Source organism: Chamaea fasciata, unplaced genomic scaffold (genome assembly GCF_029207755.1).
Source record: "Chamaea fasciata isolate MVZ Bird 193981 ecotype frontalis unplaced genomic scaffold, bChaFas1.0.hap1 SCAF_7, whole genome shotgun sequence".
Lineage (NCBI taxonomy): Eukaryota > Metazoa > Chordata > Aves > Passeriformes > Sylviidae > Chamaea > Chamaea fasciata.
The window spans coordinates 37,808,901-37,831,583 of NW_027094092.1; the positions used below are offsets into that span (position 1 = coordinate 37,808,901).

Sequence of the window (22,683 nt, forward strand, 5' to 3'; positions counted from 1 at the left end):
AAGTCATATAATAGCTAGGCAAAACGTATGGGAAATTAATCGTGCTGTCTGCTTAATTGAAATACGAGGTGGTGATCTTCTATAGCCAAGTACGCATCTCCTGCTCTCTGTGTCTGTACTCTGGCAACTGTGTGGTAGGCAAAACACACGTCTCTGGCAGCTGCCCGTTCCAAAAGCTGCTCCTCTCCGTTAGTGGCTTGTTAGTGCGGCACGGACAGTGGCCAGAAGGGCAGTTCGGTCTCACCCGGCTGGGGCAGCGTGCGGCCCCGCCAGCCCCGGCATCGCAGGCAGGCGGAAAGCACCCTGCGTGCGGCTCGCCTTTTCAGGCGGCCTCCGACCCCTCTTCCCTGTGAGCTGCGCTTTTGATGTGAGCTCCCGAGTCTTGTGAACAGCTGAAATTAGGACATGAAGCAGTCTTTAGACATGTTGCTAAAGCGCAGGTGACAAGCTACTTTCCTTCTCCCTAACAACACCTACCTTTAGCAAAGCAACCCGCGGCGTGTATTCCCTGGCTTTGACAGTGCTCTGGCCAAATGCTTTGAAATGCTGTTGATTTTACCAGCTACTGACATTTCAGCCAGTATTTGTTTATTTATTTACTTATTTATTTTTTTTTCCATGAGTGCTTGTTTCTAAATGTGATAGCAGATGAGGCTAAAAATAAGGGCAAGAAAATTCAATAAAGGATTTAAAAGAAAGCTCATGCTTTTCTTGAATTCAGCAGGGCAAAGTGGGTCAGCTGGTGACTTCTGAAGAACCAAATTGATCCCAGTTGTAGTCTTTGTTCTAACAATCTCTCTGACATGAGCATGCAAAATATTTCCATCTCTTGTTTAGCATCCTCTAAAGCAATTATTTCTGTAGTTTTACATTTTGCTACACAGAACAAAAGATGCATCATGCCCAAAGGCTGCAAGAAAGTGATAAGTGCTTTATGTTAAATGTGCTTCATGGACTTTGTCTTTTTAGTTCCACAACCTGGATGAACGAATTAATACAATATAACCTAATGCAGCCACCATTTGCTTTCCAACAAAGGAGGCTAAACTTGCAACTTACTAATATGCCAAAAATAAAGCATGTTATTTTAAGTTGTGCATTTTTCTGTCGTTTGTTGGCAACAGAGACTTAGGTAAAAATGCCTGTTTATGCAATTCAATGAGTTTACCCCTGGAGAAAGTCACTAGTTTTGGGGTATTTTTTAAAATCTTGGTTCCTCTTTCTCTCCCTGTGTAGTCAAAGATGAAGGGCTCCACACCACGCAAACGTGATGATTATTAACAGCTCCTACAATTAGCACTTGAACAACCAGCCTGCCAGAGGGAACAGCCTATGCTTTGTATTATCTGCAGAGCTACATGCAATGTATTTACTAGATAAGGGGAAAAGTTTTCAGTTGGGCATTCTTGAGAACTTGTATGTACTTTTTAATACAAAGGAAAACTAAGGTGTGTATTGCATTTAACGTCTCCATGTACGTGTAATACAAAATTCGTCTATAAATTGGACTAATAATCTAATCAGTGAGGTGAATGACTAATATACAAAAGATGGTAAGAATAATTTTATTGGATTATTAAATAGCATGTCTTCTTTTCAACCGTTACAAATTTGTAGATACTACATGAATGACAATACATAATTTCTTTTTTTATTGTTGCCCATATGATATATTTACACATGCAGTTAGTACTGATGCCATGCTACATTTCGTTAACAGCATTTTGTTGTTTACTAGACTCAAAATGTGAGCATTTAATTTTCTGTAGGAAAATACCTTTGGGTGGGTGGAACTTGTGTACTAATCTGCGCTCAGAAGGTTGAAATTATTAGCATTTCAGGCCAGGCTCCCGGAGCGTGTTCCCTTTTCTTCCCTAGTACCCATCATCACAGCAATGAATTTCTATCAAGAAAGTGTTTAATTTTTTTTAATGTAAGAAAAAAGAATATACATCTAGATGGAGCAGCCCAATGATAACGGCTAAAACTCATGAAACTCAATGGCATTTACTATTGACACCACTTGGAAAAGCAAACATTATAAAAATATTTGGAAGCCAAGCATAAGTAGAATTTCAGCACAGTGATTTTTTTTTTCTGGCATAGATTATCTGCAGAATTATGAAACGATACATCCCTTTATGATGAAAGGGTGCTATGAGCGAATTATTTCATTTGGATTCTGTAATGCTTGAAAGGCCATTGAACTATTTTATTCTCAACATAAATAATCTGTACACATCTTGTGCATTAACATCGTGACATCTGACAAAGACTTTACAAATGCAACTTAAATTTAAAATTGTACATTCATTTTCAAATTGTACATATTTCTTTCTTTGTTACAGAGAAAATTGCAATGGGGCACAATAAATATAGTGTAATCCAACTGCAGTCTCCAGTTCCATGTTGACTCAAGATCAACCAGAGTAAAAACCCAAAGTTAATCATCCATAATCATCCAAGTAGGCAAAAGGTGCAGGGTACAAACTGCACTGCAAAGGAAAAAAAAAGGCAGACTGGAGTTTGATAAAAAAACCCCAAGTTAAAATATTAAAGTAAAATTCCAGTGTCACTGTTTAAAATAAACATACAGAAAAGGAGTATGCAGGGCACGGGCGTGCACACATGAGACATTATCCTTGAATGAAAGGTGTGAGCAGTAAAAAAAACCAGAACGCGGTGAGTCGCTGCGGGAAGGGTGGCCAGTTGGTCTTCACTAGAAAGCTGCAGGCATCCTGCCACTCAGGACTTGTTGGCTGAGCCAGAGGAGCGGCGCAGTTTCATGGACATGCGGCTCTTGCTAGTCCGAGGAGACATTGGAGAGGCTAAGTCTGTTCCATCCACCTGTGCTGTTGCTGTTGCTGGAGTTTCTCCCAGCTGAGTCTCTGGGCAGAAGCCTGCAGAGGACAGCAAGAACCAGATGGGTCAGTGCCGCCTTCCGCACTTGCAGCACGGGATCTCTTAGCAAGGGGCAGACAGGAATTTCAGTGCTGCTATCACTGCCACAGCATCTCCTAGCTCTTTACCAGCTGTGGGTGATGGTATTGCTCATGGAATTATCAACTGCCACAAATCCACCCCTAGAGAAAAGATGATTCCAGAAACCACTGAGCTATGGGACTGCAGAACCCCCTTGCTCTGAGCAATTGAGGCAGCACTGAAGTGGGCAACGTTCTCCAGCTAACCCGGAAAACAAACAGCTCCAGTTCCCTTGCAGGGATGGGGAATCATTAGTCAAACCACAACCCAGAAGAATCCAGTCTTTAATGAGAACATGAAGGTTAACAGCTCATTGCACATGAAGGGAGCTCTAGGAATGCTGCTGAAGAGGTGGAGTGAATTGGGGGCCAACTGAGAGAGCAAAGCATCTTCTCCCATACCAACTTTAGTTGGTGCTTCAAAAGGCAAATTCCTACAGGGCCCACAAGGCAGAAGCTTGAACAGATTGTACTAACTGGATGCACTATATGTTAACGTTTCTTTGTAAAAGGAACAAGATGAATTTGAGACAACAATATGTAATTAATTAGCCCAGTGCCCAGAGCTACGCTCCAGTGGCCCCAGAGTCCTCACTGCAAGGGACAAGGCTCTTTCCTACAAACAGCCTGTCTCCAAATCTTCTTCCATAGAGGTACAAAAAGAAAAGGAGAAAATATGAAATCAAAATCACATTCTCCTTCCCATGCTACAGAAAATTAATACTATGAACTTCCATCCATAGAACTAAACTGCATTTTCATTAGCCATTTACAGAGACTGACAGTGTGATTGAACTCAACTACCTCAGTTGCCTCTGAAGGCTTCTAACCCATCTAATTTACAGACAGAAGCCTGGTCCTGCAGGTCAATGGGGAAACCCCTGCGGACTGCAGTAAGCCAGAAATCACTCGCTATTTCTTCCACATCATGCTATTACTAGTAATTCTTTAAAATAATAATAATGCAATAATCAGAACTGAAGGTCTCTCTGCCTCAGTATACATTTCACATATAAAGGGTGCAAAAATCATTCAAAACTGGTCATGATTTTTTATTTTGAAAGATTCCTCTAAAATCAAATGAGGTCGTAAGGTAAGAAGTCTAGGAGCAAATTAAAAAGATTGTCATAAACATGTGGTATTTAGCCACCTGGCTGTTCTTGCCTGGTCCCTCACCTGCCTGCTCCAGAGCAACAGCACAATACTTCCTATCTTCAAACTGACATGACCCATCCGAGTGACAGGGGAGAGAAAGGGCTGTTATTTGTTCCCCAGCTGGTGACAGTAATTTCGTTCATGAACTAGGTACTTCACTGCCAAACAATCTGGAAAAGCATGATAATGCCTGACTCACTGTGCCTTACAGAAAAAGGCAGGCAGGGAAACATGCATTCGCATTTTCTGAAATTCTATCTTGTTCTGATTTTACAAGAAATTAAAGCATTTCAAATGGTGGAAATTAGAGAATAGAAAATAACCGTTGTTGTTTTGCACAGCATACCATTCACAGCTAGCGTGAAAGACCTTCCGTTTCAAGCCTTTGCCCTTTACCTTGATGTGGCCAATGCTTTCTAGTGGAGGTTTTGGAAGGAGAAGAAATATCACAGCATTTCTTTCTTTGTTGAGAATGAAGAAGTGATGAGGAAGGAGGAGTGGAAAGAAGTGAGGAAAGGGAAGGAGAGAAGATAAAAGATAACAGGTGTGAGACATGAGACACGAACCGCAGAGATTGAAGGGTATTAACAGATGAGCACAGAAAACGGAATTTCGAATTTCATTATGCAATTGCTGCTCATGCTACAGGTTAAAGAGAGTGATGAGTTAGTTATGTGCAATGAAGCAACAGCTCTGAAATACGGCATCATACTTACCAACTAAGCATTACAAGAAAAAAAAGGAAGGGAGAGAGAAAGAAAAGAATTCTATAACATTATCCAGATCCAACAACCTTATTAATAGCAACTGAGATACAACCTAAACACTGTCTGAAATGCTTGCTTAACATTGGTGAAAACAGATAAATACTCACACACATACACACAACTGAGAAGGAAAGACAAATGGCAACTCGATATATGGCTTCTGCTCTCCAGCTGTTTCACAGTACTGAACCCGTTAAAATTATAGCCAGTCTTAACATGAGACTCCTGAAATCACATACAAAAGCAAAAGCAGCTAGTTTTAAGCTAGTTAGTCTGCATTGAAGGGTTAAACCCTAGTGTGAAATTTTATCATGAGTTGTTGGATAAAGAAAAACTCAGTCTGCCCCATTATTCCAATTAAAATATTATTCCAGTTGTAGCTTACAAATTTGTTTCTAATTCCTGTGGACAAAAGCACAAATTCACATTTAACCACATTTTTTAAAAGAAACTTAGAGCTATTGAAGAACAGAAGTCATGTAAAGTGATTTTCACATCTGAACATACCACACCAGAAGAGTGAAGAATAACAGCACTTAAAATATGTTTAAAGTCTGACAGAAATTAACAGATTATTAGTAACTAAATTTCTTTGAATTTTAGATAAGCATATATATACATACATACACTCATACACACATGTGGATATTAAAGATGGTATATAAAAATTTTGCAGGTTTTGCTTCCCCTTCAGAGTTCTAAGATTTTCAGTATAAAATGCTATTATCTTTATCTCTCTCCACAATTGTCCTGGTTCTGGCTAGGATGGGGTAATTTTTGCAGTAGCCAGGAGGGGTTATGGCTAGGACCTGGAGGTTATTCTATACCATCTTGTGTCATTTTTTGGGGAAGAGCTCACTTCTCGGTCAGTGTTGTGCGGTGGAGGGAGTGGTTGGGTATTATTGTGGGGGGGGGTTCCCCTTCTACATCAAATTGTTTGCCTCTTTCTTGTACCCTCTGTCATTAGCACTGTTGTTGTTGCTGTATGTTTTCTTATCTCATTGCTGTTTCTAGTAAAAATTGTTCTTATCTCTTGAGCTTTACCTTTTATGCCTCCAATTCTCCTCTCCAACCTGCTGAGGAGAAGGGGAGTGATGGAGCAGCACATGGTTTGCAGAAGCACATGGTTTCAGTGGGAACACGGAATTGGAGAATACCATTCCTAAACCACAAGCCTTCTTTGGTGCCTAATGGGAGGCACAAAGGGTTGAGATAACAACAGAACTGCCCAGAGTGACTTGAAAACAAGTTTGATCTAATCTGATTTGATCAGTTGTATCAGGTCTAGACCTACTGGTTGCAATGTTGCTTGGTCTGCTCATGTGGGTGTGGTACCTAACCCTGTACATGTTTTAGTAAATCCACTACGTGCTCATAATGGTGCTCTTTTTCAGAGCAGGGAGGGGATCGGGATTGCTTTGTTGCTGTACTATGGAGTATCAGTTTATGACATAGTAAGATAAAGGGCAATGAAGGTCATTTGGGATGTGTATTCAGTGTTTCTCTCCTATCCTTACTCAGGCACTAGCTCTGGGAGTCATTAATGATCACATCCAGTCTGTGGAGGGAAACAGGGGAGTTGATTTTCCCCAGCTTTCCACCCCTTTTTCCTCCTTCAGACCTGTTAAAACAGCTTTTGAGAATTTTGAATTCTTGCTGGATGTTAAGAAAAGCATATTCTTGTTGCTAAATCTGCCATGTCTCCTCAGTGCAGTCCACCGTATTTAGAATCAAGGCAGGGATTTCCTGGGATGTCATTCAGAGATCTGCCCTGAAGGTGGATGGTCATGCATAGCGTAAAATGGGGGAGAGAATAGGCCATTTTTGGGGGAAATTCTCTGCTCCAATGGTTCAGCAGTTCACGTACACAACCCTGATAAAGTGAGAGAATATTTGCAAGAAGAATGCTGTGGCAGCTCCAGAGAGGAGCAATACAGAAGATGTGTGTGCATCTACATGATGTAATTTTACAGCCAACTTCTCTACCCAGGCAGTGATGTCTTGCCACAGTTCAGTGGCCCAGATGGTTTCCTTCTGCGCTGCCAATCACTCTTTTTACACTGTTGTAGCCACCCCCACAGAGCATTTGCCACCATGAGTCAGTGTAGAGGTAGAATGCTGGCCATTCTTCTCATTCAAGGACACCTGAGGCCAGCTGGACGGCTTTCAGCTCTGCACTCTGACTTGATCCACCTTGTCCCTCAACAGCTTCTGCAACTCACCGTGTAGGACTCCATACATCATCCTTCCATTTTTGATGTATCCCTACAAAATTCTAGGAACCATCTGTGAAAAGAGAGTATACTTCTTCATTTTCTGGTAGCTGATTATATGGGGGGGTTGGAGTTGGGCTACTGAAGAACACTGCAACAATGGACAGGTGGATCAGGCTGCCAAGATTAAAGTGCCTCAGGTAGATCTGGACTGGAACATAAGGGTGATTATTTCTCACTTGGTGGGCCCATAACACCTCAGGTCATCAGGGAACAGATGCAACATCCACACGGGCTTTTGACTGAGGAGTGAACACTAAATCCCAGGTTACTCATAACCATGAAACATGCACTGCAATCAGTCAGGCTAAATGGGTAAAGTCTCTTTGGTGTGGGGGATGAGGGATGAAATATAAATGCGAGGAGGCCTGGCAGATGGATTATATCACACTTCCACAAATCTGCCTAGGCAAGCGCTATGTGCTGACAATGATGAAGACAACCACTGGATGTCTGGAGATTCACCCTGTCCCTCACATCACTGCCCACAACACCATCCTTGAAAAGCAGCTCATGTGGTGACATAGCACCCCCAAAACAACAAAGTTGGACAATGGGATCATTTCTAAAATATCTTCATAGACACTGGGGCCAGCATGATATTGAGGGGATGCATCATATTCCCTATCCTGCACCAGTCTCTCAGAAAATGGAACATTACAGTGGACTGTGAAAAACCACATTGAAAGCAATGGGTGGTGAGACCTTCAACACTGGGATCTGCATTTAGCACAGGCCCCCTAGTTAGTTAACACTAGACAATCTACCTTGCTTTCCCTGCCTAATCAAAACCTCAATGTACTGCAGAAGGATATAAAGTCCTTGTGAAGCATAGGAGAAATGTGTTAGGGAAGACAGTTTGGATTAATCCTGCCTCAAGCAAAGGCAAACCCATCCATGGGATTGTTTTTGCTCAAGGACCTGGGTGCACTTGGGACAGGGAAATACAGTGCATAACTCCAGGGAATTTGATTTTTGGGTTAGAACAGTCTGTGATGTTGAATTGTATAAAAGTGGTTGCTGAATGATACTGCCAATGTGTGCCAGGACTACTGTGGACAATGAGGATGAACTGCTCCAGCTGTGAGCTCCTGGTGCAGCTTGCAACCACTTGACAGCACACTAGCCCTCCTGCCCTGGAAGATATCTAGGATGGACTGAACCCACAGTCATCGACTAAAGGAAGTCAATGAACAGCTTGGAGGGATGGTCATTGACTATGGAAATGATGTTCATGCTTATGTATACATGATGGTATAAGTATGTAATAGTTGGAAGTTGTAGGATCTGGGCATGATGGAGATGGTACAGAATAAGGGGGGGGAAATGTCCGGGTTCTGGCCAGGACAGTTGATTTTTGCAGTAGCCAGAAGGTGGCGTGGCCAGGACACATAGGTTATTCTATGCAACTTTGTGTCATTTTTCAGGGATGGGGGAAGGGCTCACTTCCAGATTGGTGCAGCATGGCTATTGTTAGGGATGGGGTGTGGCTGTGTGAATTGTTTGCCTCTTTCTTGTACTTTCTGTCATAAGTATTGATGTTCTCGTTGCTGCTGTTCATTTTCTTATCTTATTGCTGTTTCCAGTAAATTGTTGTTATCTCAACCCATGCCTTTAATGTCTCCAGTTCTCCTCCGCAGCCTGCTGAGGGGAGGGGGTGTGTGATCAAGCACATGGTTTGGAGTGGTTTCAGTGGGAACATTGAATTGGAAAATATAATTCTTTAACCACCGCCACAAAATATTTAGTTATCCAAAATATAAAAATAGGGTTATATATGAAAGCTTTATGGACAAATGATGTGAAGCCAGAAAGTTCTATAAAAAAAGCAAATAGATGTTTTTTGGTTTTTAAGAGGCAGAAAACATCAGGAAGTGTTCCATATTTTTCTCCTCTTAGATTTGACAAGTGACAAATACCATAGCCTGATCAGCTATGATATTTTGGGGCTATAATGCAAAGCCATTTCAATTGCTTCTGAACAAGGAGGTGGGTCAACAAAGTCGAAATGCAACATTTTCACACTCCTTTTGAAAAAATCTGGAATCTTCTAATGGTAATATGTTGGTTATTTGACTAAGAAATTACCTATTTACATCTAAAATGGAATCCTAACTACACACAGACTAAATTAGAAGTGAGGTGAGATGGAGGAATCTGGAGGTATGATAACATATGCACTGCCAAGACTAATCTCATGTATCAGTTCTGACTTTCAAAGGTGAAAAATTCACCAAGGTGAAGGCTGAAAGGATGCTGCACAGTAAGACTACTCTCAGTTCTTCTGGCCTTACCACACCCCGTTGTCTGGATCAACACTGCCCTGAGTGTTGTCTCTGTGAATGACCACAGGGGAAAATTTATTTTGTTCATGTTGGCAAATTTTGATGGTCTTCTAAGATACTTCAGCATGTCCCACCTGACCTTCAGGGAAGAGGGCAATCATGTTTGTGGAGGTTGTGCCCTTTGCCACTCTTAAAACTTTCAGTCCAAATCTTGCCAAGTTGTCTGTCACACTCAGCAGCCTTGCTAGAATCAAGTCAATTAAGTCTCTCACTAATTCTGTGAAATAGAAGAAAGGAAGTGAGAAGCAGATGTAGAAAGACTGCAAAAGCAGCTGCAAAGCAAGGCAAAAAGGTGAGGAAGAGATGGTCTAAAGACCTAGGAGACCAGAACTGGGTAGAAGAGAAAGAACTAAGAAGCATGAGAAGGAACACAGTAAAAAAAGATTAAGTTTATGGAAAAACAGTAGGCAAGTCCATGTCCAGTGAAGAATGCTCTTCAGAACCTAGCTGGAATCATGTGTGTTAGGTAAGCCTATTTGTCTCTGCCAAATAACAGTGAAACCCACTGGCAAAAATCCCAGTCTTTCCACTAGCAGAGACTGAGGCAGAGCTAAGAGAGCTTACCATTCCTACAAACCACTGTCCTATCTCAGTCTGCAGGAGGTGGTGGTTCTAGAGGTTGCAGTTTGCTTATGTATCCTGGGGCTGTTAATCAGTGTTATAGAAATTCTGTTTTGCCCTATACTTTAAAACAAAAATGGAAGTAATTACACAAGGCAAATGTCACAAGAAAATAAAGTCAAAAATTTAAAAAAACCTAGAAAATGTCAGGATTAAAATTTAATTTTGCCCCCTTGTGTGTATGCACGGGATGCTTTTTAATTGAACAATCATATTATTTTTTTAGTGAACTTATTTCATTAGATGTAGATAGTTGATCTGTTTGGGTTTCTAGCAGTCCACACTGAATTTACCATCTCAAAGTGCTGAGTGTATCTTCACCCAAGTGGTTGACTTGAGGACAATAGTTCAGAAATGCGTAAGGTTTCAGCTTCAGCCATTCCAATATGAATTCTTTGGAAAGTGTCACCAAGTTTTGAGGTTTTGCTCTGATTTGGAATAAAAAAAGAGTCCTAAGTTTGGACTGGAGAAAAGATAATGAGAAATTCTTCCAGCCCTGCCAGACACAGACTGCTCACTTCTGTATTTCAGCTTCACTTCCAATCACAAATCACCACTACCACGTGTGACTCAGATCCTTCTACAGTGACTAAAGTACCATCATTCTCATCTGTGAAGGGGTGGTACAGGGCCAAAAAGATTGCTAGTTTCAACGTTTCACACCAAGGAAGTAGCAGAAGAAAATACAAGTTGTTCAACTTGATTTTTAATTGTGCAAGGCTGAAGCATCATTACGTCTACATTCCCTTGCTTCCCTGACTGTATGGTGGCAAACCTACTTACTCTGGGAGTGGGGCAGCAGAACTGTTCTGAATGCAGGATTGAAAATACAGGAATGATTGTTGGGACCAAAAAGACTGATGCTTTTGTCACAAGGAATATACTATGATGAATGTAGAGGGGCCTCTTCTTTAGAAATTTACTGTAATGAGGTATTTGTCTTAGTAGGAAGAAAGGGAAAAAAGAAGACAGAAAAAATGAACCCAAGACATGAGTACATTTTAAAGATCAGAATCTCAGCATCATGAGGTCAATATGCCCTTCAATATAATTGAGCTTATCATTGACAGATCCCTCAACCTTTTCTGGTGTCACAGAGATCTAGTTCACTCAATATCTGCATAGGACAAGTTACTCTATTTAGCAGAGTATTTGCAGTTACTCAATTTAACAGAGACAGCACAAGGTAAAAAACACAGAGGCAACTGAATTGCATTCTGTGATTAAGTACAGGTAAATCTCAATTTCTTTAAATGTACACATTCACTACACTAGTCAGGTTCCTACACATGGCAAGGTGAACTTGTCAGATATTTTGACAGGGCAAACTAAGCTTCTAGATAAAACAGCAGCTGTCACAATCACATTACACTGAAGAGGAGTCACAATAAAAAAGGAAACAGCTTTTGCTGATGTCTGAGCCTTTGATAAAATAAGTCCATCCAAGAAAATACAGTTTGTTACTGAATGGCATGTTCTCTATTTGCTCTGATTCTCATAACTCAAACAAAAAAACCAAAAATGGCCAACGGGATCACAACAACAAAATGGTAACACCTGGTGATGGGCTGCAGGTGATGGGATGCAGCCTCATAGTTTCTAAGATCTCTCTTAGGTGAAAAAATGCATAGAGTATTTTATAAAATAAAACACATTCAGAAGTTGTAATCATGGAGATCATGATCCAATAAAACAATTAATTCTATAATATCTAAAATGTGGATTTTCTTTTCTTAGTCTCTTCTGGTCAGTCATTTTTTATTAAAAGAAGCCCATACAGAAATGAAATATTTAGTATTTAGAAAAGGTGATGAAATCTTAGGAGCTGGCTAGAAATTTTCAGATGACATGAACACATCTGGCTGGGAGCTTGCAAGGTTTTGTCTGAATCATCTTGAGGGTGATGAATGCATGTGCATTCCCAGGAAAGACTCCAGCACCGCTCCTGTGTGTAATCCTGGCACAGTTCAGTGCTCTGTACCTCTTTTAAGAAATTCACCTGTTGCAGGGACCCTGGAAATTTAGGGGTATCTATTTTTTTCAATAGCATTGCTGGCAAACTCTTCCTTGGGATCACAGTCCATCAGAAATTTGGGTCATCTGCAGCAACGTAGCTCACAGGTCTGCCTCTGCTAGAACTGGAAACCAGTGGTTTCCAGGCTAACCCCAACCCCTGGGGTAACCTTTCTGGCAGGTAACTGCCGTGTTATTTTATACCCGCCTCAGGCTTTAGAATTTGTGCCCTCCAGAGTCAGCTTGGAGGCAGATGGTTCGGTGCTACTTCAGGGACTCTGTCCTGGAGCTGAGTATGAGAGTTCCAGGAGTCCTAGATGGAACAGAGATCAGGCTTGCAGGCAGGATTGCCAGAGCATCCCCAGCTTCCCTTGGGTGAAATGCAAGCACAGAGTCAGGCAGATGTGGGGTCAGGTTGATTGACTCTGATGCTGGGTCACACTGTGCTGCATGTCTGTCCTAGGAAGCTGCTGGCTGCTCCTGACACTGAAGTCTTGGTCACTTCCACTGCACAATGCAAGGTCCAGAAGAATGTGGCTCCCAGGACAGGACATCGTGTTTCGTGGCATGCAGACACACACATGCATGTGTGCAGATGTGAAACACATCACAAGCTCCTATTAATGAGATTCCTACAGAAAATTATTAACTTTGATAGAAAGATTAGGTTAAAATCAAGTTTCAAAAAAATCATAATGTCATTTCAGATCATGCTAGAGAATATCAATTTTAAAATACAGAAATGGCCACTGTAGAGAAGTGCTACTTTGTAGCACAGAAAAGCAGCCTTGCTTCACCCTGAAAGAATGAATTAGAGGAAGAGGGCAGAATGACTTGACTTGGAATGAGACTTCTGAAAAGGAATAGGCAGAACTTCAACAAGTGCACTAGAATACAGAATATATACTAGCCATACAAAAGTGTCTGGTGCTGAATATTCACTAGGTCCCTTGGCAGGAAATGTGGCAAGGATTGGTATCCCTGATTATTGTTTTTAATTTTGTTTGTTTTTAGTGTTTCTAGTTACAGATTTTTCCTATTCAAATGTTTTCATACTTTAAATTATGCTACTAATTTTTATACTATTTAATTACTTTTAATTTTGTTTACTTTTAGTCTCAACTATTTCCACTAGCATAATTATACCACTTACTATACTTTGAAACTGCACCTCATTTCTAGTTATAGTTTGTGTTTTAAAGTAAAGGAGCCTCAACATTTTAACATCTCTCAGTCATTATTTCTGTAGTCTTACCATAATTCTTGTATAATTCAGAATTGATTTCTGCATACATTTTGGAATAGATAAACAAATTTTCAGATAACAACTTGCCAAACTATTCTTGCAAAATTTATTTCATTTAGATTTACAGTTTTTCCATGGAAGCACTTTGATTATCATTAAATAAGGTTTTTCTGAACAGGGGATTTCAAGTGTTACACATTCTTCGTCTCCATCTCTCCTAGGTTATCACTGCAGAATGTCTTACAACATCAATGAAAGACAGTACAGGGTACAAAACACACCACTGCCATCCAGTACTACTTATTCATGCTGAGAAACAAAGGTCAACACAATAAAGTGTTACTCATTCAACAACTGTCTCTATCATTAGTTACCTTAATCCCAGAACCAGTGTTAGTGCTTCATGCAGACCTGAGGTTAGTAAAAGACTAAAACTTTTAGAAGATGTAGTGGTCATTTCTCAATCAGTGTGAAATTCTTTTTAGTGTGAACAAGGGCAACAAGGAAAGTTTGCATACAATTTGGTTACAAGCTTAGTGCTCTAGTAAAAGTAAGAGGAACAAAGGGGTTTTTTGACACTTTGTCTTACCTTCAGATAAACAGAACTGATATTTAATGATCTAAAAAGAGGGGAAATAAAATAATGAAATAATCATAAGGAGTTCAAGAAATGTCAGAACAGGAAGGCCTTGAGTTACTAAGTTTCTTTTACCGATTTTCTTATTAGTAACAAAAAATGCAGTATCCCCTTATAAAACAGGTATTTTACTGAAAAGTAAAAATTACCTTAAAACCAACTTTGTAACCAACAACCTGGGAACAAAATTAAGATTGCGAGGCTCAGAATTTTAGTTTAAAACTTTTCATTCTAACCATGTAGCAACCCTTGAAACTTTCTTATGAGGAAGGTGCACTTAAAAATGTTTCTACCAGAACTAGCCTAGATGACAGTACCAATGTTTCCAAGCAGACTTTACACGGGGGATTGTAATGAAATTTGCTGTAAAAATCCAGGGTCTGGTTGCTATATTAAAGCATCTTGCCAAATCTTAATGCCAGGCATTGGCTCATGATGCCAGAAAACAGAATAAAGATTTAAAGTCAACTTTGCCCATGTTCTCAAGCCTGTATGGTTCTTTCCAATTAATGATAACTCTTCATGATGTGCAAAGGCTGAATTTTTAGTCTTTATAAGTAAGGATACTGCATTTCAAGTAAGATTTTATAAGAACTATTTGTTACTTCTTACCCGTCTCTGAGGGCAAATGTTGATAAGGTGCTGGACAGAAAACCTGAGCAGCAAAATCTTCAAATGTTGTAGGCTCTAGATGATGTTGAACAATAGTTTGCAGGTATCGTGCTCTCTCCTCATAGCTGAGTTAGCCAAGAATTAAGGATTAATTTATATAATGTACTGTAAATGCCAAATATCAGTGCCTAGTAAATCAGAATTCTTGTTTTTGTTAAATACATATCATTTATTTCAGTGACTGTATGCACTTATTTTTAGTTCTTTATATGACTGTGATATTGTCTGGTGCATTGACATAATATTAAGTGTAAGATAAACATGATTAATGTAAACCTTATGGTTCAACTGTATTCTTTTCATGTCTGATGCAGAACTTCCTGAAATTGTTTACAAACAGCAACAACTGAAGTACTCTCTTAAGTAACTAATTTGCCTGTATTCCAGTCACAATTAAATAAAAAAAAAAATTTCAGTTTTTAGGGGGTGTAGCATGAAACATACCTTAGCATTAACAAAACAAACGACTTTGCACTTTTCCATAATAAACTGCTCTCGAAATCCCTAAACACACCCACATTTAAGACAAACATAGGGAAATTTCAGTACTGGGAAAAACACCTTGTCAATTACGTCATTAAAACAAGCAAGAATATCTGTAAAGAATCCACAGGACCCTGAAATACTGGTTAACAGGGTGTTGGCAGGGCACTGGCAGCAAAATACTGTACTTCTTCTTTTTTCCTGTGTTCTCCTCCTCTAATATTACTGACAAGAGACTGGTATCTTGAAGTGTTGTTTTTGAAGAACCCTCTCCAGGCTTCTTGTTCCAGCAGGCCGGATTGTGCTGTTAGCACAGAGAGAGCGAGAAAAAGAGAGAATATTTCTGCTGTTCATGAAAGCAACTATGGAAATGGCTGTCAAAATGTAGAGCAGCAGGCAGCAACATACAATTATCAAGAAAAACTACCATGCTGACTTCATGTTGTATAGTTGCTGAACTGAGAAATCAGTTAACCTTTTCTCACACAACTTTCAGAGTCCTGCAGCTGGACTCAGTATGTTGAATGACGGAAACCTTCTCCAGTTATCTTACACAAACAGAGAATGACCAGAAATTTTCCCTGATATTTACACTTGTGCCCACTTATTTTTCCCCTGTATTTTATTTGCAGATAGTGAGGTCATTTTCTCCTTACATAGTTCTGTTTTCCAAAAGAATACCCCAAACAAATCAGCATGCTGTGGAGGAATGCACTCAAAATAATTTCTTTAAAATTCTGGGGTCTGATTTCAGATCTGCTGCTCTTTTTGGGGGAATCAGGGACAGTGAGGAAACTATCCTTCTGTCTCAATTTCACCACCTTTGAAATGGAGATAATACTCACATTGCACATAATTATTTAGCAATCCAAACATTAAAAGTGCATTACACATAATAAGCATTTTTAATTACTAATGATAACATTTAAAATAAATAATGATACAATTTCAGTTATGATAAGCAATGCAATTCCCAACAGCCAATGAAAGATGGAAACAGTAATCTTTATATTATCTTACAAAACTACACTTCTACAATTACAGAACTTTTCCTACTCAATTTTTCTGTCGATTTTTTTGTACAATATTTACTGTAGATTTTACAGTCTATCTAAATATAAAAAAATATAGAGAATATATTATCTAGAAACAAGTTACAGAATAAAATTATTTTTATTGTATTTCCTTAGGCCATAACTTGGTTACATAGTGAAACTGGGAAACAGTCTTCCCTCCAAAATCTGTGCTCTGAATTCTTTCTTACACCAGAGACAGCTGAACCACAGCAGAAGCCTCAGTTTGGGGAAGCTATAATAGAAGCACTGGGACAAGAGAAAATATAGAAATCTCCCATTGTAATGATTCTTAGGTTGGGGGATAAACACAGTACTGAGCCTGAACAGAGGACAGTAATATAGCACAGTTTTTAAGAGGCTATATATAAGTGGTAGAGGATGAAACTGATGGTTGAAGTCTAAATAATACTACGTATCTCACAACTTGTTGAAAAGCACTTTTTTTTTTCATTGGGGGAGATTCACAGCTGCTGAATTTTCTGCAGTTAATAGAGTCCTTTGATTCACAGCAGTGCCCCTTGCACAAAAAATACTGGCCTTTGTGTATTACCAGAAACTAATTTTCTATTTGGCTGAAAAGGGAAAAATGGGGTTATTGCTTCTCCCTCCTACAGAGCTTTTCATTATGCCTGATGCACTCAACTTCTAAGCTCTTCTGAGAAAAAAAAAATAACTGAAGAGGCAAGAGGTAGAAAAACGAGCTTGTTAGCACATTAGAAGTGAAGTATCTTGGTGGGCCCTAGAAATTCCCAGTGGTGTGTTAACTTATCACTCTATGCATGCTGGCACTGATAGTCTCCCAATTGATCACTCTCTTTTCGCACCAAAGGTGCTGCCAGGAAGCAAAGGCTGAAGGCCCACAGGAGAACAGGCTGCTATCAAAACAAGCTGTTTTTAAAAGTCTGCTTGAATGGGTAAAATGTTTCATGAAAAAGTAGGGTAGAGACACCTACTTGCTTTTAAAATGCTCTACATTCAGAGGTCTCTAAAGGAAACCTTTTAGTTTATCCTATTATATCCAAAGCTTATACACAAATAAGGCAAAATGAAGGAAAGTTACTGCTTTGAACATGACAAGGACATTCTTTTTCTCTAGTCTTGGTACAATCTCCTAATCAAATACAGAAGTCTTGAGATAGATGCTGACTGAGGATGATAATGATGTTTTTGTTACACAGTGAAGAGGATATGTTTATATCAGTTCTAGAAGTCTAATTCAAACGCACACCCAGAGAAAAGTAATTCAGCTATCTGGGTTGCTGCTCATCCTAACAATCCACAAAACCATCTGTAGCTTGTTAAAAACATAACCCACCTTAAAAACAAAAAAAATCTGACGCAAACACCAAGTCCAAAGCTTGCTCTACTCTGCACTAAGAAATTACACTCTCCTCAGAAGAACTCTCTTTCTGTATTAGAGACTACATAGATGAGATACTTTTATCTTCTAATCATTTATATTTTGCGAACATCCTAGTAATTTTGAAACACCAATTCTATATGTTTTTTTTGGCTGAGATAATCTAGTTCTACACTGTATTTGAATGCAACTGTCTGCAGGAGTGACCATAAACCCATGGTAGCTAATTTCTACATTACTTCTAATAGGCTAGACATTTATTTCTTTAAAACACTGCTCTCTAGGAAAGACGTATTAGCACTTACAGATTGAGTGGCACACACAAACTCAATGGCTAGTAATAATAGGGCAATGCAAGCTGTATTCTTACTTCGAGTGGATGTTGCCACTGGCATCAGCAATTAAGACGGAATGGGAAGGATGCACAGACAAACCAATGGAGAAAGACTGGCACAGATAGTGACAAAACACTTAAACAACAGTATTGTGGGCTTTTTGCTTCTGAAGATGGTGCTAACTGGAACAAAACTGAATGAATAAAAATGTACAATATACATTAATTATGCAGGCACTTGCCCAAATGTGTCAGCTAAAAACTTGCAGATGCATAACTGCAAAAATCGTAACAAAAAAATCTAATTACTTCGTTATATTTTTCAGAAGAACCTGTTCTGAAAAATAGAATCAGTACCAGAAAAAATCAGGAATTGTATCTTTATAGGTCACTCAGGTGGCAGTCACTCTAGCTAATATTTAATTTACATTACAATCCCTTTTACTTACTCTCTAAATCTGTAATTATTTCTATTAATAATTACCTGAAAAGATCTACTATTTGAAAATACTGTACTTTCCATTATTAGACCTGTTGATTTGTACTTGGGAACAAGCACTCAAAGCCTGGCTCTCAGATCACCAACTTATGCCCAATCTTTCTGAAAAACATCGTTTCATGTCTTCACCTAATAGCTCGCCATCTCTGTTGATTGCATCACTTCCAAGCTTTAGATTCCTATGGCAAAATACATCTATCTCTTGCAGACTCTTTATGCAGAATCTAAGCTAAAACTTTTTCGAGCCATCTATCTGAACAAATTACCTAGGCTCTTACCTCACATCTCAGTTACTGCCTTTTCTCTGGCCTAAATAAATGCATTTTTAATCCTTTTATAATCTACTCAGTGCACTGCAGAATCCACTTTCTGGATGTACTACTTAGATGGTGCATTCTCTCAGATACTGCCATCAGTCTGCCACTCCCTACTGCAAATGCAGGCTACTAATTTGAATGTTATATTCCATACCTATTCCATTGATTTTACCAAAACCACTCACCTCCAGTCAGTTAATGCAGCCACTCTTACTAACTTGACGTTTTTGTAAAGGTACTTTTGTACTTTTTTCTATGTGGCTTATGTGCAGCATCAGGCCTCCACAAGTGTCCACAAACAATCCCCCCCACAAACTCTTTAGAATTTACTGTGTCATTCTGACTATGCATTTTCTTTCCATTCTTCTTCACACTTCTCAGTTTTACAGCTGACTAAAACGCATTACAAGAAATCTATCTATTTTTTTTAGTTAAGAAGTGGATGTATGATTACTGCTACAGTCATTGACGGAATACCAATCCTAAAATGACATTAACCCGAGGCTAGAAAAAATGAAGGAAAAATAGTTTAAACATGTAATAAGATTACCAAGACTTTATTTAAGGATATAGCACTTCACAACTATGTAATCTATTACCAGAACAACCAAGTGTTAAGATTCTCAGATGGGCTGGAGAAGAAATTCTACTGCCTGCTCCAAAACCCATTTGATAACAAATGCTTCCTGAGCACAGACTGGAATCCAGGGACTCTCGTCTCCCAAGAAAGCACCATGAAGATTAGACTATATAGATGAGCATGTGTATTTCCTTTGATTAAGAAGAAATCTTATTTTATGAAACAAAGAACAATTTCAGCAGTGTCGAGGTAAAACACTTTCATGAAAGCTTTATTCAGAAATCTTCCCTCCTCATACTTGTGTATTTGTATATATGTGCAGGATACATGTGTAGTATACCATGATATAACTGTATATTGGTATGCTTTGGTTCCAGAGCTGAGAAAAAAAGACAGGGTTTTAACGATTGCCTTGAAATACTTTAGAAAAAAAAAAAAGCTAGAACATGCATTTCTAAATAGCAAGATGGATTTTTTTCAGGTTAAATTACAAACTCCTCTCAGAAATACATGTACAGCTGCATCCCTGGCAGTTCCAACTGTTAGCAAAATCATCTAAGAAGTCAATATATATTGATATGATTGTGGAGAGTATGACTTTGTTAGCCAGGCATTTGGAAAATAATTTAAGACAAGCAGAAACCGAACTGCTGCTCCACCCTCATCTGGAAAATGAAAATCCTACACCAGAGATACTTTCTTGTAGGATCAATGGACAACTGCAAGAGGTTTTTAATTGCATATATACACAATTTACATAAAATAGATTAACAATATTTTAAGAAAAGCCATATAAGAAGGAACTCTCTTGTTTACTACATTTTCTTCCTCAGCAAATTTAGAAGCACACATCATTTTTTATAGGGAAAAAACTCAAATCTGTAGTATTGTCAACATACAAAAATGCTCCTAGGATATTAGGGACCAAAGGAAAAAAAAGAAACAGTGAAGCACAGTGAAGAGTATATTTTGGGAGGAGATTTTAAGTTTTTTGCTCCCTGGCCTGAACAGGTGTGTAAACCGCACAGAATTAATTGATACAGTTTGAGATACTTAAAATGATGAAAGAATTGATTTTATTTGGCACATTTTTCCTAGCAAATTTCAATGCCTTAGATCAAAGTGTGAAAGGATAATGGCCTTCCCTATAAAGATAAAAAGTTAGGATCAAGGCTTTAAGCTGAAAGGAAAACTTAGTCCCAGCAGAATTTGACTTCTACAGGAAGATGAGATAAAACCCACACATATCACAGAAATGGAATTTTTTTCTGGGAAATCTCACTCTAAAAGAAGAGACTGTGCAGTGGTTGTCAAACCAGCTGAACTCATACTGAGTCACAGCAATTTGTAGTCGTTGTTGGCTCTTAAGAGTTAAGGATGTAAGTCGGGCTGCTATTGATCCAGTGCTGGAAGCCCTGCAAGCAGCAGCATTTTGTATGTAGGTGGGTGATCAGCATCAACTGAGAGGAATAGTTAAAGTTCTCTTATATTCTGAAAAGTGACTCTGTGGAAGTGGTATCATGGTGTTCCCTATTTATTGCATTTCAGTCACTTCCACATCTAGTTTGCACAGTATACAAATAAAGAGGGTTTTTCTCTTCCAGCTGTATCTTCTGTTTACTCAAGTCACCTTGATATCTCAAAGTCAGACTGGGTTCTTTTGTGTTTCTTAAATACTGTCAATATTGAAAATGGCAAATAAATATTTAGCTAGGTGCATCTGTTTATACAGCTATGCTGTAAATGAAAGAAGCTTCTTTACATACAACTGGATTAGCAACAACACCAGTGATTCATAAGGCAGAATTCAGTTCATTCTCATATCTCATGCAAGTTATTTAGGTGAAAGAGAAGAAAAAAATTACTATGCTTGACACTACTAAGCAGGTCAAAGAATTAAAAATTTTATAGTCTTTTAAGATGATTTTCCCTACTGAACCACTTCTTCAAGACAGCTCTTCTGCAATAAAATGTAACAATATATTTTCTTACTCATAAGAACAGAACATAAACCTCAGAGCAAGGAAAAATGTATTTCAAAAGTAAACTTGTATGTTGCATTTGGTGAAAACATTTTAAAACTGCAGGAGGGGCTCTCTTAATTATCCAAAACCAATAATTTTAATAAGTAATGTATATGTTACAATTTACTAATTAATGTAGGGATGTCATTAATAAAATGAGAGTGTATATGAAAAACAAGTAACAGACCAAGACTGTAGAATTTAAGCAAGCCTAAAATGTATTATCTAACACATTTAATGACATTCTTTTTCAGCTCAAGCTGTAACTACAAAGGGCTTTCTGAGGTAATTTCTGTGATATATTTCTTCATTAAGAAAATAGGGGAATATATAATAGATGCATTTATACAAACTAATTCCATCATTCCAGGTACTGCAATTTGTTTCCAAAACATAGTTGCATCATTCTTTGAATAAATATAATGAAAATTACTTTTAAGTTTTTATACTACTAAACAGTTAAATAAATCTGTGATAAATTAAGTGTTATCATGCGCTTTTGCCATTTGGAGGAGTTTTTTTATTTAAGATTACTTTCTTACAGTTAAAGGAGATAATTTACTTTATATCTACTCCATGGTTATAAGGTTAAAAGTCCTGCAATGTAATCGTAGGCGAGATAAAGTTGCAGCCATTGAGTGTTTCCACATAAATGGTATTGTTTTCTGCCTGTTTACTAACACACTACATACTGAAAGGCATTGACTTTATCTGAATTTATGTAAGAATTTTAATTTTTACAGTGTGGGTAGTTTCAAAATCGCTAAATTACTGCAAGAAATTCTAATTGATGCTTACATTTTCATTAAAAAAACTCATCACATTTAATATTCTGCAAAACTGTCCTTGTAGGAAAATTCTTGATGCGTTGTTTACTTTTATGTTGTTCCACAAAATCTTACAGCTCGGTAAATTCATCAGTGGTTTATAACATCTTCTAGGAAGAAAAAGCTGTGATTCATCGGTGCAGACAAAGCTGGGCTTTAATCCATTTCTATAACCATATTGCCAAGTCTATATTGTTTACATTGCGTCTCAATTAAGAGACAGGCAGGACACCTGGTACTTCTTTATCTAAGTCCCACGGGCTGCCAGATGACTCAAAATCCATAACAGGTGCTAAGGCAGTGTGAGTGGAGCACCATTAACACAAGCTGGAATTGGATAAAATTTGGACTACGCTTAACCACTTAAAACACTCAATTATGAAATGAAAAATGTAACCACTCTGTACAAAGGTCCTTTACAGAAGGCTTATAAAGATATGTAGAATTAAAGTGCAAGTGAACTGAACTTAAAA

At 38.5% G+C, this 22,683-nt stretch overlaps 1 protein-coding gene across 11 annotated transcripts in view; it reads right to left on the reverse strand.

The window, feature by feature from the left end:
* Positions 1–1,551: 1,551 nt before the first annotated feature.
* RALGAPA1 (Ral GTPase activating protein catalytic subunit alpha 1) overlaps positions 1,552–22,683 on the reverse strand; it is a 133,292-nt gene continuing 112,160 nt past the window's right edge. For 4 of the 11 annotated variants that reach the window (XM_066188435.1, XM_066188447.1, XM_066188445.1 and 1 more), the window contains 2 exons: positions 14,651–14,775; positions 1,552–2,900 (listed from right to left, as the gene is read on the reverse strand). In XM_066188435.1, the coding sequence (XP_066044532.1) occupies positions 2,746–2,900; positions 14,651–14,775 (280 nt within the window). In that variant the 3' untranslated portion in view covers positions 1,552–2,745. Of the gene's footprint in view, positions 2,901–4,482; positions 4,598–13,507; positions 13,711–13,990; positions 14,022–14,650; positions 14,776–22,683 lie in introns of those variants that run through there. The other 7 variants (XM_066188446.1, XM_066188444.1, XM_066188436.1 and 4 more) reach the window with 5 other exon arrangements.